The following is a 17,581-nucleotide window of genomic DNA, read 5'->3' as shown; positions in this document are numbered from 1 at the left end:
GTAGACATTACGTAAAAGAGTGTACATCTCACAATCTCCAATTTTGCGGGGTAGAAAACTTCATTGCAGACCAAGTGGAAGATGAACATGAAAACGATCCAAAAGATGCCAAGCAGGAACTTAGGGAAGGCCTACATGGCCTTAACGCAAACAAGCTATGATTAGTGGTCAAAAAGATTCTAACGGTACCAAAAGAAGAGGCTCAAGAAGACTGGTTGAGAACCAGTATTTTCCACACATGAGTATCGTGTGCTGGAAAGGTTGTCAAAGTCATTATTGACGAAGGCAGCAACATGAACGTTGCTTCACAAAGCATGATGGACAAGTTGAAACTGAAACCACAAACATATCCCAAGCCATATGAAATTGTGAGGGCAAATGACACGTTCATCCCTGTGACTAAGAGGTGCTTAGTAAAGTTCTCTCTAGGTCGTTACGAAGAATCATTTTGGTGTAACATCATTCCAATGAAGATCACTCATATTATTGAAGCGCTCGTGGATTTACGATAGAAATGTAACACGTAAGGGTCGCAAGAACACATACAGCTTTATGTACAAAGGAAAGCCCATTACTCTTAACCGTACGAAGGATGACGAATCTAAAGAGGGAAAGCCAACTTCCACAGTGTTGATTATGGCCCGATTCATGGAGGAAAGTCGGAACGAGGAATCATATATGTGTTAGTACACTGATTTGTGCACCTTATTTGTCAATCATGTGAGTCCATGTGTCATGTAGTCAATTAAGCCCTTAGAAGCTGAAGGCCGAAGATAAAAGAGGATGTGAAGCATCGATGAGCAAAGAACAGGTAAATGACGTGCCTTGGTAACCCTAACCTTGACCCAAAACAACCCTTGAACCTTTAAATGATCCTAACCCCATAGGTAAACATTGTTGATCATCCCTCCTTAGCCTTAAAACCTTAATTGGATCACGATAAATAAGGCTAGAAGATGTGTTAAGCTATTGTGAAAACATATACCCAAAACAGCAGTTTTCAAGTGATTCTCGATCCCATTGACAGGATGTCGAAGGGACTCGATGGAATCAAAGGACCACTCGATCCAATCAAAGAATGAGTCCAGCAACCATCAGATAATGAGTCCAGCAACCATCAGATAAAATCCTGAATTTTCTCGATGGGATCGACGGAGGGTTCGATCCTATCGAAGAACCTTCAATACCATCAACAAAGCCGTTAACTAGCCGTTGCAAATCGGTTTCTTATAAAATGGCATTCGGTTCTTGGGCAAATGGATGGGTTCTTGTTGCAATAGAAGCTTAGGAGATTCCCGACTTATATCCCACATTCCAAGCCTCTAAATCTATGAGATCTAAGTCATCTTCTTTGTGATTCATCACTTGAAAGAGGGTTCCAACTTCAATTTAAAAAAATGAACTTAATCTCCACCTTGTTATAGAGATTAGACTTGAACCAATAGTCAAATCCTTGTCTAAACCCTCTAAAACACCCATCTAGGTGAATCCCCTAGGAAATTACGACATCTTCATATGTTGTAGGAGATTCACCCAGCCTCTTATCACCATGGTCACTTCAATGGAGCATTGCATGTAAGGTGTTTGATCTTGGAGCTGAAGCACTGGCAAAGCATCGGCATCAACGATCAGGGGAGCAAAAGAGGAGCTGATTGAAGTACGAGAAAGTATCGATCAAGCAACCCGAGAAGGCGCTACAAAAGGGGCTCAATCCAACAAGTTGTCAATTGTGAAAGTCCTCCCACTCCTTTCTTATGAAGGATTGAGTGGGGAGTTTGTAACCCAAACTCACATAGGTTCCTGTGTAGAATCGTATCACCACCAAAATGAGTGAGTACAGGTAAGTCCCTGTGTAGGCCATCGACATGGGTGTGTACATGGGCAAGTCCTATAGGCCACCGGCATAGGTGTGTACGTGATAAGTCCTTGTGTAGGCCACCAACACGGGTGAATACATGGGTAAGTCCTTGTGTAGGCCTCCGGCAAGAGTGTACGCTTGTAAAGGTTAGATGTTAACTTAATTTAAAACCTCTAATAGTGAAATTCAGTACACTCATGGGTTGAGTGCGTCCGTTGGGAGTGGAGTAGGAAAATTGAACCACTATACATGTTTATGTTTGGGATTGTCATTTAAGCACTTGTTTAATTATGCTTGTGTTTGATTAATGAATTATATGTATGCATGATTAGATGAATGCTAGGAGTTAACAGTTAGCACATTCCACACATGTGTACACTATCATATATAGAGGTGGGCATCAAGTCAAGTCAGACCGAGTTAGGTCCAACCCAACTCGATCCAGTTTTGAAATAGGCCTGACTCGAACTCGATCCGACTCGATACCGAGTTCAGCATGCCTGACTCGATCTGAGTCTGGGTCTGGGCTAAGCTAATCCGAACCAAGTCGAATCAAGTTGGCACCAATTCGGATCGGGTCATTGGGCTGGGTTACAAAATGGATGGACAGAGGGTATAAAATACATAAATTAGCTTGATCTGATACTTGTGGGCGGTGGGCCTCACCACCATTGAAACCTTGCAGGGGCCCCATCCTGCTGGACGTGTGGAACCCTGCACATTGTCGATGCATTTCCCTTGATCAACAAGGAACTGTGATCCCTAAAATGAGGCGGATGCACAGCTCAGATGGGCCACTCTAAAGAAACTGTGGGGATGGAAACATTTAATCTACCCTTAAACCTCCTCTTAACATTAATAGTAAAAAAAACTTGAAAAAGAAAAAAACAAAATTCAAAACACACATGATGGGCCGCTAGCTGCCGCCTGCCGAATGGGAGAGGAGAGGAGAGACAGAGAGAGGAGGAAGGCCGAAGCTTGGAGGGTTGTTGGCCGATGGCTACCGAACAGGAAGGGCTGAAGGGGTTCCCGGGTTGGGTTTTTTCGGATCGAGGCATGTCACGGGTAGGGTAGGGTAGAGACGGACGAATTAGGTTTATAATTAGGTTTATATATATATATATACCCGACAACCCGAGTCGCGTCGGGTTTCGGATCGGGTCGGGTCGAGTTACTGGGTAACTCGAACCCAACTCGTTTTGAATTCGGATTGGGCGAAGCCTACTCGGCTCGGAGCGACTAACCCATTTGGTTCGGATTGAGTCGGATCAGGCGAGTCAGAGTCATCTCATGCCTAGCTCTAATCATATATAGACTAGTTGCTTGAATAACATATCTATTGTAGTCTACGTGATTGGACCCACTATTGGCTTGGAAGCCTGAGTGTTAAATTGTTTTACTTAGTTTAAGCAGTTATGTGTTTATTGGCAAATATTTTCTTTGGTCCTAAACAAGAACACCCTGGACAAAGCATTCATTTTATAGCACCACTAAGCTTCCACGCATAATCGTGGTAGATTATCCTACACATGCAATTTTAGTATGCTTTAGTAGGATGCAAGACCAATCTAGTTGGTAATGTTATTGTTCAACCACCAGAAATTCAGGACATTCTGTCCCAATGTCAGGATATGGTCCCCAATGAACTACCAAGTGAGCTTCCACCCATACGCGACATTCAACATAGGGTTGATTTGATAGTTGGAACGCCATTACCAAATCTAACAGCATACCGAATGAACCCGACAGAACATGTGGAGCTTCGTCGACAAGTGGAGGAATTGCTAACAAAGGGTATCATTTGTGATAGGCTCAGCCTGTGTGTCGTGCTGATGTTGTTGACACCAAAGAAGGATGGTAGCTGGTAAATGTGTGTTGACAGTCACGCCATCAACAAGAAAACAGTAAAGTACCGCTTTCCCAGTCCATGCCTAGATGATATGCTGGACATGTTGGCGAATGCTACAATCTTTTCGAAGATTGATTTGTGAAGTGGGTACCATCAGAAAAGAATTCATCCGGGAGATGAATGGAAATTTACTTTCAAGGCAAAGGATGGATTGTATGAATGGCTAGTCATGCCTTTCGGCTTAACGAACGCTCCCAGTACGTTCATGCAGGTGATGAGTCTGATGACGCAAATTCTACAGTCATTCATTGGCAAGTTTGTTGTTGTATACTTTGACGATATCCTCATCTATAGCCGTTCACGAGAAAATCATCTGAACCATCTTCGCCAAGTGATGAGAGTATTACACCATGAGAAACTCTACATCAATTTGAAGAAGTGTAACTCCATGAGTGTTAGCGTGGTTTTTTTTGGGTTCGTCGTTCCATCAGAAAAGGGCCACTGTGAATGGCCTACTCCCATAAACATTCATAAGGTTCATAGTTTTCACCAACTTGCGACGTTTTATCGAAGGTTTATTCGGAACTTTAGTTCCATCATAGCGCTCATTACTAAATTTATGAACTCCAATCCATTTGAGTGGACTAAAGCAGCAACAAAGGCATTTCAAGAAATCAAGCAGCAAATTACAGAAGCTCCAGTTCTTAGATTTCCTAATTTCGAAAAGATGTTCAAAGTTGTCTGTGATGCATCCCTCATGGGCATAGGAGGTGTCCTTGGCCAAAAAGGACATCCAGTGGCCTTTTTCAGTGACAAACTCAATGAGGCACAGAAGAATTATTCTACATACAATGTGTGAGTTTTAATGTTATTGTACAAGCATTGAAGCATTGACATCATTACTACATTCATAGGGAGCAGTGTTCGTAATATCGATACTATTGGCCGATACTATCGTTATCGCTTGCGAGCGACACGAAACCCACACGAGATCTATTGAAAGTTTTTAAAAAATAGCAAAAATGTAGATATCACGCGATATATTGTAGATATCGCATGATAATCTTTGATATTTACCGGAAAATCAAAGAAAGAATTAGGAAAAAAAAAAAAGGAAAAATTGGAAAGGAGTACCTATGACGAAGATTATGTGATCGGAGGTGGGCCATTCCATCAATTGACAAAGGTAATTTCAATTTCCCTCTTTCTTTACCAATTTCCCTCTTTATTTTCTTCAAATCGATACAACACGAAGATTTCAGTGAGAAATAAGGTTTGATTGAGAAGATTTGGAGATTTCTCGGAGATTCCAACGAAATATCGGGCTAGATTGATAGTGACTGAGGAGAAGTTACCATATTTTAGGGTTTTCTGGAACCCCCAGCCTCGGCCTTTCGAAAATGGGTTTCTGCGTTGTGGAGGGACGCAGATTAGCTACTGACCAGTTGAGCAGCGAGACTCGCTACTGAAGTGACGTCACCAAGTTCTGTGGGTCCCGCAATAATGTATGTGTCGTATCAACACCGTCCATTCATTTAGAGAGATCATTTTAAGGCATGAGACAAACAATGAGGTTGCTCCAAATCTTTAGTGGACCCCACCACAGAAAAAAGTGGAGAGAGACTGACACCCACCGTTGAAACCTTCCGAAGGTCCACCATGATGTTTATTTGAGATCCAACCTGTTCGCAAGTTAAAAAAGACATTAAATAAGGGAAAACACAAATATCAGCTTGATCAAAAACTTGTGGCTGTTAGAAGTTTTTAATGGTGGGCGTCACTCTCTCCACTGTTTTCTGTGGTGGGGTCCACTCGAGCTCTGGATCTAACTCATTCTTTGGCTCATGCTCTAAAATGATCTCTCCAAATGAATGGACGATGTGGATACAAAAAATACATTATGGTGGGGCCCACATAACTTGGTGACGTCACTTGAGTAGCAAGTCTCGCTACTCAACCTATCAATAGGTAATCCGCATTTCCGTGGGGCCCACTATGAATATATGTGGTTTATCCACGACGTCCAACCGTTTTTACAACTCATTTAAGGGGTTGAGCCCAAAATTGAAGCATATCCAAAGCTCCAGTGGACCATACCATATGAAACAGCGGGAATAATGATTTCAACCGTTGAAACCTTGCCAGGCCCCACAGTGATGTTTTTCTGTCATCCAACCCATTCATAAGATCAAAGAAACAGGGATGAAGGGAAAACATAAATATAAGCTTGATCCAAAATTTCTGTGGCCCTCAAGAATTTTTCAATGGTATATGTTCAATTCACACCATTTCTCATGCTGTGGTCCATTTGAGCTTTGGATATGCTTCAACTTTGGGCTCAAGTACTAAAATTATCTGTTAAAATGGATGGAAGGAGTGGATAAAATATATAAATCATGGTGGACCCCAAAGATTTTACTAAATACACTCATAAATTAAGGCCCAAAATTGAAGCATATCCAAAGCTCCACTGGACCATACCATATGAAACAGCGAGAATAATGATTTCAACCGTTGAAACCTTGTCAGGCCCCACAGTGATGTTTTCCTGTCATCCAACCCGTTCATAAGATTAAAGAAACATGGATGAAGGGAAAACATAAATATAAGCTTGATCCAAAACTTTTGTGGCCCTCAAGAATTTTTCAATGGTATACGTTCAATTCACATTGTTTCTCGTGGTGTGGTCCATTTGAGCTTTGGATATGCTTCAATTTTGGGCTCAAGTACTAAATTATTTGTTAAAATGGAAGGAGTGGATAAAATATATAAATCATGGTGGACCCCATAAATTTTACTAAATACACTCGTAAATTAAGGCCATGGATTTGGTGCTACGTGAGTAAACAACTCAGTGGATGTTACGCTTACTGTAGGACCCACAATGATGATATGTGGTAGATCCACTCCATCCATTCGTTTTTATAGCCAATTTTATGATGAAATAGCAAAAATTAATCACATTAAAATCTCAGGTGGACCACACTACATCAAACAGTGTTAATGAACACTTACCATTAAATGATATGGATCTGCTTAATTTTTCTGGTGCGGCCCACCCAAGATTTGGATCTACTTAATTTTTGGAATAATATGCTTAGATGATATTAAAAAATAAATGGACGGCCTGGATAAAATATATATAGCAAGGTGGACCCACTGAACCTATGACAAGACTGGCTGGTGTACCACAAAGACACCCCTCAAGCTCCGAGTGGTATGAATTGTTCAAAGGAGATCAAAGTTACATGGGCCACACAATGATGTATTTATTATATCCACCCCGTTCATCTATTTGGCAAGATCATTTTAGATCATGAGCCCAAAAATGAATCATATCCAAATCTCAAGTGGACCACACCACAAACGGCAGTGAGAATGATTCTTACCATTAAAAGGTTTATAGGGCCCACCATTACATTTATTTTCCATCCAATCTGTTCATAAAGGTCACAAATACTTGGATGAAAAGGAAAAACAAATATCATATTGATCCAAAACTTTTGTGACCCCAAATGGTTTCAATGGTAGACGTTCAATCCCCCACTACGTTTTGCAGTGTGGTCCACTTGATAATTGAATCTTCCTTATTTTTTAGCTCAAGCCTTACGATGAGCTCGCCAAATGGACGGCCGGTTTGGATATAACAGATACCTCATGATGAGACCCAGAGAACTTGGTGACGTCAACACACGTACACCAACCAATCCTGATACCAAAGAGCTTCAACGTATACCAGCGTATGGCCAGGGATATGAGCAGCAATATGGATATGGTCAGCAATATGGATACCAAGGAGCTTCATATGTGCCCTTCCCAAATCCACATCAGCCACAGACTGTGACAATTACGCAGTACCCACGGATGGGCGTATTGATTCAGTTCGAAGAGGATTAGTACCAACGTTATGTTAAGGAGTCTCTTAACTGGTACCACTCTACTATGACCTGGGCACAGTATTGTCGATTTGTGGAGCAGCAATACTATTCCCAGCCCCGTTGAGATGGAGACGATAATTACGAGCCACCGTGCAACTCTGTGGGTCTAGGCAACAACCAGTCCTCATCATTGACAACCAGTCCTCATCATTGATATGTATATTTCTCAATTTTTACTTCTTTTGCTTTTCAATTAATTGGTTGTGTTTGCATACATTCTTTGATACATTTATAAATATCATGCATTCAATTTAAATATATTACATTATTTCAATTAAACATCGCATGCTTATGACCCTATACAAAGAAAATTTATTATGTGCATCTTTTTTTTTTTGAGATGTTATGTTTTAAAAGTGTCTTAAGGTCTTTTTTAACAATTCCTGAAGTTTCATTAAAAAATTCAACCATTTTCCCAATGTTTCCATGTTTCCCAAAAAGTGTGATAAATTATGCGATACAAACGATATATCCCATGTGATAACCGATACATATCTATATCCCAAGGGTGCGATACATAGCGCGGTACTGATATTTTGAACACTAATAGGGAGTTTGTGCTCTATTCTGATCACAAGGCATTACATTTTTTGAATTCTCAGAAGAAGTTTAGCGCTAGGCATGCTAAGTGGAGTGTTTATCTTCAATAGTTCACATTCAACCTAAAACATTGCGCTAGAGTCAAAAATAGGATAGCGGACACCCTCAGTTGACAATCACACCTATTGTCTACCTTATCAACTTTCGTTGTTGGGTTTGAAGAACTTAAAAGGGGACTATTCCGTAGATGATGATTTTGGGAAGGTATTTTCAACCCTCATTTCTAGCGCAGGCACCAAGTATCCAAGATTTAGCTTGCACGTTGGGTTTGTGTCTTCCTAAGAGTTCCTTGTAAGAACCTGCTATACATGAGCTTCATTCAGATGGCCTGGGTGGTCACTTACGTAACGATAAAACAACAGCCTTGGTCGAAGAGCGTTTCTACAGGCCAGGTTTGAAGAAAGATTAGGGATCATTATTCGTCAATGTTGAGCATGCCAGTTAGGTAAAAGTAGCAAGCAGAATAATTGTCTTTATACGCCATTGCCTTTGCTAGATGCTCCATGAGAATACACCAATATAGATTTCAGCTTGGGATTGCCTAAGACTCAACATAGCTATGACTCTATTTATGACGTGGTTGACAGGTTCTCGAAGATGGTTCATTTTATCCCTTGTAAGAAGACATTACATGCCATGCACATTGCTAATGCTTTCGTCAAAGGGGTGGTTCATTTACATGGTGTTCCCAAAACGATTGTATCTGACTGTGATGTAAAGTTTATAAGCTACTTTTGGCACACCTTTGGTCTAGGATGGGAACTAAGTTGAACTTCTCAAGTGCTTATCATTCGCAAGAAAATGGGCAAATTGAAGTCGTCAACTGTAGTCTTGGGAATATACTTCAATGTCTACTTGGTGATCATATCAACTCATGGGACATTGTGTTACCACGAGTTGAGTTTTCTTATAACAGTTCTGTAAACCGCACTACAGGACTCCCTCCTTTTGAAATTGCAACGGGTATGCAACGTCAGCAACCTATCGATTTAGTCCCACTTCCTAGTGCGACTTGATCCAAAGAATCAAGGAGCACCATAACCAAATTGTAACATCAGCTACAATACGCTAATCAGATGTCTAAATTATTCAATCTCGAGCCCTCTAGAATTAATATGAATAGTCCCGACCACAAATTTCCTGCACATGCATGGGGTTAGATCTAATCACCAACACCATTTAATGAATTTCATGGTTAATCCAACTCTGCATCCCACTGTTTAAATATAAACTTTGTCAAGATCAAACTTATTGTGTACAAACTTTCTTTTAAATGTACACATGCGGGAAAATGAGTATTCAGGCCTCTTACTCCTAAGTAGAAAAAAGAAAAAGAAAAAAGAAAAAGAAGAAGAAGAAGAAGAAATGGCTTCCACTAGGTAGTTTTGAGCAAGTTCCTAGGATGGTAATCAAAGAATCCATATGAAAACTGTTATACCACTGCCTATTTTTGGATCAATAAACTGTTTGGTAGGTTTTAAAGATGTGGACCAAATTTCGCAAATACATCAAGTAGTGATAGAAACTCATGTATTTATAGCAGAAGTAGAACCCAGCATTCACTACATTTGTCAGAATCAGCACTGTCAAATGTAAATCACAACTCTAGGACATGTAAGTAGACATACCAAAGCCAGGGCATACTGTATGACGTAATTGCCAACAGCCGCTCCTTCTGGCTGCAAAATCAGCACCAACATCAGCATTATCTTCAAGAAAAATGAAAAAATAAATAAATGAATGAACTGTTCCCACATCAAGATATTAGCTCAAATTCAATGTGAGTCTAAAGTAATCATTCTCATCAATTCTATATAAGGTCAAGATGTCACATGAAAATGAAAGCTACCCGGCAACCAATAAGACGATATAAGAGCTGTTGTAGGGCAGGCAACTGCTCCAACAGTTCTTCACTGTCCAGATCCCTGGTTCTACTATGGCCCTGTTAACATATAATAACCCAAAAAGAAAGAAAGATCATACTGCAGTTGGTAAAAACAATAGACAAACCGCATGTATTATCTGAAGAAGTCATCTCCGAATTGTACCTTTTCATGACCTTCAGTGGGTTTTGTTAGGCGCTCAGCTTCAACATCGTACTTCAAAATCCTGAAACATTCCAATCTTTCCTCCAAGAAAAGTGCATATGTACGAACCCATGCAGAGCAATCCCATGCTGGAAATGAAAAAACAAAAGAAAACGAAATTGCAAAAGAACCAACACTCCAACCTCAGGATAGGACAAAAATCAGTCAATGCCCCAATAATAGAAATGCATATATGATGATATAAGTTTTTTTAAAATTATTTGGATGCGAATAGAGAGACCTATAGGGCTCGAGTCATCCTTGAAATTGGATAATTGGAGTATGCGCCCCCTCTGGGAGAAACTGAGAAGCTCCTCTCTGAAAGTAGGATCACCCTCCCTTAGGGTCCTATGAATGACTATCAGTGTTTTCAAAGCCACCTGCACCAAGAAGCGGGAGAAAAATATCAAGAACAAAAGCTGTGACTCCAACACACCATATAAAAGAGCTGAAACAGAAGATACATGTAAACACTGACAACAAATACATTGCTTCTTTAGGATGCTCTAGTAAATTGTGAAACAAGTTACTGACAACAAACGGAAGTTCTCTTACTCTTTGCCATTTGATTGGAGTAGAAAAGAAAGGGCAGGATGAAATTTCGGCAGTCTGGAGACTTTGGCAAGTTTATGCCGAGCCAAATGGGAGTTGCGCGGTCGTGCAATGGAGATCGATTGCGCGGTCGCACAATGGAGTTCTATTGCACAGTCGTGCAAAAGGATAGCAGAACTCAGTAAAGAAGAAGAGGGTGAAATAAGTAAAGTGAAGGGAGGTCGGTTTATATAGACAATGGGACCCGACTGGCTATTATGCCAACCCGATCGCGCAACACTGAGAAAAATTTTAGGCGAAAAAAAGATTTGATCCCCTATTTGATTTCGAAGCAAATTCAAGAAGGATCGAGGGAGCATATGTTAGAGCACAAAAATCAAGATTTGCACAAGATAGCTGTGTTGTGAGGTCGCGCAACAGAGATGGATTGCGTGACTGTGCAATTTAAGACCAAAGTGTTGGGTCTAGATCATTGGGAAAAACGAGCTGGCAGCGTACAGGCCGATGGCACGACCAAGTCGCACAAAAAAAGTGATTGCACGACCACACAATAGGGGTGAATTGCGTGCACGTGCAACCATGCCTTGTTGTGCAGATCTGAGGTTTCATACGTGTGAAGGCCTATAAATACCCCCTCCCCCTCTCATGTAGAGATCGAAAAGAAAGAATGATCAAAGAGAACATTTGGAAGCTTTCGAAATCAAGAGGTTCAAAACTCAAGTATCTCGCGGGTCGAAGCACGAGAGAAGGAGAAAGAAGATGCAAGGAGCAAGGAGCTAGCCTGTTGCGCAACCGCATAACAGGATCTGCTTGCAACAAAGGTCCCTAGTGACCTATGTGCCATGCAACTTTCACATATTCGCCATGGATTATGAATTCTATATGCGTCTCGTGCATACCAGCGTGAAACAAGGGTTCTGAACCCGCACAACTATCTTGTCATTGCGACGGATGCTCTATAAGCCGACATGTTGTCGAAATCCTTGATTAATTACTTTCAATTACATTAATTAAATGTACTTTATTTTGGAATCAATGGCAATGTGAGGAATGTAACAAGAATTTGGATTAATGAAATAAAATGATGCTGATTATTCTTTGATTGAATTTCTTTTGTTATTATTGAATATAGATGTTCCAATCTCTGACACATGTTTCTGATCGAAATAGACACCTATGGCAGGTGCCAACTGTCAGTGTCCTCAACTATCCTGCATGGAAAACTCAAAAAGATCTAGGTTCAACAGGATTTGTGGAAAAAAGAATGTGAGAAAACAATATTTCTCAAGACACAACAATGTGTTAGGAAATTGTGGGAAAGAAAATGTTGTTTCCCTTATTGTTATTCAAAAAGATTTATTAATCCTACATTTAAAATTTTATTGTTTGGCAAAATGGAATCCTTAATGAAAAATTACTTGAAGATGGAAGGTGGCACATGTGTCACATTAGTCACACATGTGGCACATTTGGCACATGTGTCTCATTAGTCACACATGTGACACATTGGGCACATGTGGGGTGCTTGAAGATAGATAGCATGCACATGTGGCCCATTGGCATGTACGGTGCATGTGGGGTTCTTGAAGATTATGGTGGCACATGTGGCACATTGGCACACGTGGGCACTTGCAGAAGGTTGGTGCCACATGTGAAGCGCTTGTCGATGGATGGTGGCACATGGCACACGTGGAACATTAGACGATGGATGGTGGCACATGTCAGACACGTGGAGCACTCAACGATGGATGGTGGCACATGTAGAGCGCTTGACAATGGATGGCACATGTAGCACATGTTGCACACTGCGTACTAGCATATTAGTACATATGGAGTGCTTGAAGATGATAGTGCCACATTGACACGTGGGGCGCTTTGAACATGTGTGGTGGCCAAGGTTTCGAAAAATAGTATCAATAGGTGTTTGAGTTGGGCCCAAAAACGATGCAATATGGGCTATATCATACCACATCGGCCTAAATTTTTTTTTGGCAAAATAACTTGAAAAAAAGTTGATGAAAATAGGAAAAATGTAAAACATTACAATCTATCTTTTTGTGTTTTTAACACATAACCAATGATCTATCTTTTTGTTTTTTAACATGCAACCAATGGTGTGACATACTATTTTTTTATAAGAATATTGTCTGTCAGACATTGTGGTATCAGAAGATTTGGATATATAAATTTATAGACCATCACTTGATCTTGAGTTGAATAGTTAGTCATTTGAGTCATCAACAGGAATATTTATGGCATCTCCATTGTACACATGGGGCACTTATAGGTTGATCAGTGCTCTAAACTTCGTACGCCATCACTCGAGGAGGGTGGAGCGTCTATTAATTAGAATGGGTATGTTTTGTCAATCTAGTCATCAACACTTGTGCACAAGGAATCACTAAAAGAACACCTGTCCACGTGGCATATGTATACGATTATCAGTAGGGGCGCACATGGTTCAATTCGGTCCAGTTCCGGGGTGAAACTGGAACCGGACCATTCCGAGCGGTTCCAAGAAAATCGGAACCGAAACCAAACCGTTTGCACCCTAGATCCGAATCAGAACCGGAATGTAAAAACCGGTTCGGTTTCGGCTCGGTTCTATGGTTCTGGGCTTTTTATAATCTAGCCCAATTGCATGTTTTTTTTATAATCGAACCCATGTCCATTCGTGTTGTGATCTATTTGATGAATGGTATAGATAGGGGTGTACATCGAGTCGAACCGAGTGGAGCTGGCCTCAACTCAACTCGGCTCGGCCACTAGCTGAACTCGGCTCGAACTCGGCTCGGCTCGGCTCAGTCCTTGAGCCTGACTAGCTAGCTCAGCTCGGTTCGGTCAGCCGCTCAAGTCAGTTCGAGCCAAGATCGAGCCGAGTTCGTCATTGCAGCATTTTCACAAACACTTGGACTACACCTTCAAAATCTCACTGTATTTGAGACAACAGCAATGGTTTTATAGGTATTTTATCAAACACCTTCTAAGCAACATAAAAATCAAGAAAAAAAGGGTGTTGGTTTCATATACATACCTTCCTTGCCACCAGCCACACTTCTTTGAGTCATTTCATCAAACACTTGGTGAGCAACATCAATATCAAAGTAACCGAGTCACCGAACTGGTTCGATTCGAGCTAGGTTCGATCCAAGTCGAGTCGAGCTGGGGCCAGCTCGAACTCATTTTCGAGCTCAAAAAATCAGCTCGACTTGGCTCGAACTCAGCTTCGAACTGAGTCAAATCGAGCTCCTTCGAGTCGAGTCGAGCTAGCTCAGTTTGTGTACACCTCTAGGTATAGATATTGTGTAAGGTGTGTAAAAAGACATTTATGGAAACAATCAAGGGGCGCATTGTAAACCATAAATCATGAGTCAAATAGACAACTAAAATACATTGAAAACTCATAAAATAGCTTTAAGACAAGTCCAGTTCCAGGTTCGGATCCAAGTTTGGTTCTACGGCCCGGTTCCAGGTTCGATTCACGGTCCAGTTCGGTTCTACATAACCCCAAACCGAGAACCAAATCGAACTAACTGCTTCTTTGATTTTCAGAACCAGAACCGGTGTACTTCAGAACCGAACCAAACCGTGCAGTTTGGTCGGTTCCAGTCCGGTTTACTGGTTCCATGTGCACCGCTAGTTATCAGGTCCATTGATTTGATGGACCATTGTGGGAATTGAATGATTGCCATCATCATATTTTTTTCAAATTCACCCTTGTGTTGATTGTTTAAAACACAAATTTGATGGTTTTCATCCAATCTCCAGCTTTAAAACAAGTGGCAGAGAAAGTCCTAATCCATCAATCAGGTGGGTCTGATCTTTTAGTTGCTCTAATACAAAATCAGGCCAATCAGCAAAAAAAAAAAAAATGAATGTGGCTGGGGACCCCCCATATGCATCCATCAGTTTTCAATATCGTGATATCTGTGACACGCTGGTACATGTAGTGGTGTGTAGATTAACGGCTTTATACATGTATTTAGGCCCTCTTTCATGAACAATTCCTCATTTACCAATCAATAAACCAAATGAAAGTTATTTCCGAACAGCAGAAATGGAAATGAGAAGTCATTTCCATGGAAATGCAGAAATGAAAAAAAAAAAAAATCAATGAGTTGGGAGAGGAAAGAAGCATACAGTCCAGTTGTGGGTCTTTGCCAACCGCCGTGCAAGGGCATGTATACAATAGGCAACATCAGCACGGGGACGGATCACGGAGGTCGCAGCCAAGATTTCTGAAAATATCAATCCATTTCAAATGAATTAGTTTCACGGATCCTTCCTCTAAAGAGAGGTGGGGGATGATCCAGTAAGAATTTTTCTTACTGTACCAGCGCAAATGGTGAGTCCACCTACAATCACCAACTACAATAGATTTACATAATCACCCTGATCAGATGATCAGGGCCATCTGATTAGGGTGATTTTAGGGCCATCTGCACTTGAAAGTAGGCCACGTATACAAATGATCCACCCTGTATGAACCATCTTGCAAAAATCTCTATTCTTTCCGTTCATCTTAAAGTCCCATAATTGGATAGTTTGCGTTCATCCAGTCTGGATGATTCTACAGCCAAGCACATCTACATTGGACCCCTTGTGTTCAATAGTCCACTCTGGACCGACCATTTCCTGAAAGATCCCCAAGATTGGAAGATCTTAACCATCCAATTATCAGCCATACATCAGCTGAATGTGGACCATCCAGTCACATCAATGATAGAAAGATCAGGAACGCAAGATGAAGAAGAATTTTCAGGGAAAGGCCCATCCACAGTGGCATCCATCATACTGAAGATCCAACCAAAATCCTCGGTCCTAAAATTCCTCACAAAAAAAAAAAAAAAACTCACTTCGTAGATGTCTCTCCTTGGGCGGGCACTCAACGTGATTGGTCGCCTTGACGATCGCGATGTCGACGTCCTGTCAGATCCGAGGAAATTATTATTATTTTTTCTTTTTTGGCCATCTTTGAGAGAGATTTAAGGAATATATATATATATACATATATATATATATAGAGAGAGAGAGAGAGAGAGAGAGAGAGAGAGAGAGAGAGAGGAGAAGAGGGAAGAAGAAGAGAAGACTCACTTTGAAATCGCTGCTTAGATTGGCGATTCCGACTTTTGTGGTGTCTTTCAGGGCTCCGTAAGCCTTTCTCCAGCTCTGCAGTGTCCCCATCTCTCTCTTCCTTCTCCTTCGCCTCTGCAACCGCTCTCTCCCCCTTCTGGTGGGAGCGTTCGTTATATGATTTTTACCTTATTTTTCTTTTCTTTTTTTTTTCTTTTTATTCTTCGTCGCCTTTCCAAGATCGGAGATGTTGCGTTTGGACTAACGCTGCCCTGGACTACTTTTTTTTTTGGTATGAAAGAGAGACGCGCAGGGAATTCACGATGCGCGTGTAGGATTGACCCACGTGTGAGATATTGTAGGCATTCATCAGGTGGGGTAGTTGTGGACATTGCCCGTAACTTAAATAAAGCAGATCCGATCATCGTGCGGGCTACGTTTGTGCTTAATATAGAAAGCGCGTGCCATCTTTCTTCCCGCACCGTTCGTTTTTATCATAAACTTGAAGCAACATTATGATGGGCGTGCTCTCGTTCTTTGGGCCAGGGCATGTTACGGTGGATCCCACCTGATAAATGGCTCTATTCTTAATCATGTATGCCAAGTAGGCAAGCGTACTAGGAATCGCATCTTCAATCTCGCATGCATGGGCATTTACGCTACGATGTGCACAGTGGACTGTTGTTTTCAGTTTGATCAGAGATCCAGTCCGTTTGTACGATGGGACCCACTTTTAGTAGATAGGTGAGAGGAGAAAAACAGGAGGAAACGGATTGGCTACTCCCCCTTGCCACCAGCCAATGGCTTGTTGCAAAAAATATTGATTTTAATAATAAAATAATATATAATATAAAAAGTTGTTTTGAAAAAACACTTTTCTGCAGGTTTTTTGGGAACAGTCGCACATGGAAAAGAGAAGAGAAAAACCTGTGGTTTATATGAAGGATATGGAATATTATAATATTTACCTACTTAATCCGTGGACTATGGACCTTGCGTATGCACTAGAACACCCGCGCGTGCGCGCTCGGGCACGGGCTCGGGCACGGGCACGGTTTCGGTCTCAGTCTCGGGCTTGAGCTCGGTGTGAGGGCGTGGGTATGTGAGGTAGTGTGGCTGTAGAGGCGCTAGTGGTTGGTTAGCAGAGAAACTAACGGAATGAGAGAGAAATCTCTCTGTATAAATAGAGGGACTGAAAAGAGCTGTTGCAGTAGAAACTGTAACAGCTGAGCCATTAGTGCAGGGTCCAGCTGTAACTGCTGCATGGCTAGCCCAATAGCTAGAAAACGGCTAGTTGTTGTCTCACAACAGTCAGCATGCAGCAGCTTAATGGTCCATGCACAACAGTCAAAAAACGGCCATAAAACGGCTAGTTTTCCAACAGCTAGAAATATCTTAATGGAATTTAAGTCTTTGGACCATAACCCCCTAGCCACCATAGCCTATAAAAGGAGGACTTGGATGGGTTTCCAGCAACATAGTAAGGCTTAAACCTTAGCTTGAAGAACAGACCAGTGGTGTGGTCTAGGACGGTTCAACTGAACCAATGGTTGAAGATTTGAACTGACCTGTGCAGAAGTTGAAACCACTTTTTCTCTTCTTTTCTTCTTCTTTGGGATTTTTC

At 41.3% G+C, this 17,581-nt stretch overlaps 1 protein-coding gene across 2 annotated transcripts in view; it reads right to left on the bottom strand.

The window, feature by feature from the left end:
• LOC131228013 (putative clathrin assembly protein At2g01600) overlaps nt 1-16,234 on the bottom strand; it is a 75,481-nt gene extending 59,247 nt beyond the window's left edge. For both annotated transcript variants that reach the window (XM_058223826.1, XM_058223828.1), the window contains exons 1-7: nt 15,979-16,234; nt 15,741-15,810; nt 15,025-15,122; nt 10,574-10,712; nt 10,294-10,421; nt 10,095-10,187; nt 9,874-9,924 (exon numbers count right to left, since the gene is read on the bottom strand). In XM_058223826.1, coding sequence (XP_058079809.1) covers nt 9,874-9,924; nt 10,095-10,187; nt 10,294-10,421; nt 10,574-10,712; nt 15,025-15,122; nt 15,741-15,810; nt 15,979-16,068 — 669 coding nt within the window. In that variant the 5' untranslated portion in view covers nt 16,069-16,234. The remainder of the gene's footprint in view (nt 1-9,873; nt 9,925-10,094; nt 10,188-10,293; nt 10,422-10,573; nt 10,713-15,024; nt 15,123-15,740; nt 15,811-15,978) is intronic.
• Between the last annotated feature and the right edge of the window lie 1,347 nt (nt 16,235-17,581).

This window comes from Magnolia sinica, chromosome 15, assembly GCF_029962835.1.
Source record: "Magnolia sinica isolate HGM2019 chromosome 15, MsV1, whole genome shotgun sequence".
Lineage (NCBI taxonomy): Eukaryota > Viridiplantae > Streptophyta > Magnoliopsida > Magnoliales > Magnoliaceae > Magnolia > Magnolia sinica.
This window is presented reverse-complemented; position numbering and strand designations above follow the sequence as displayed.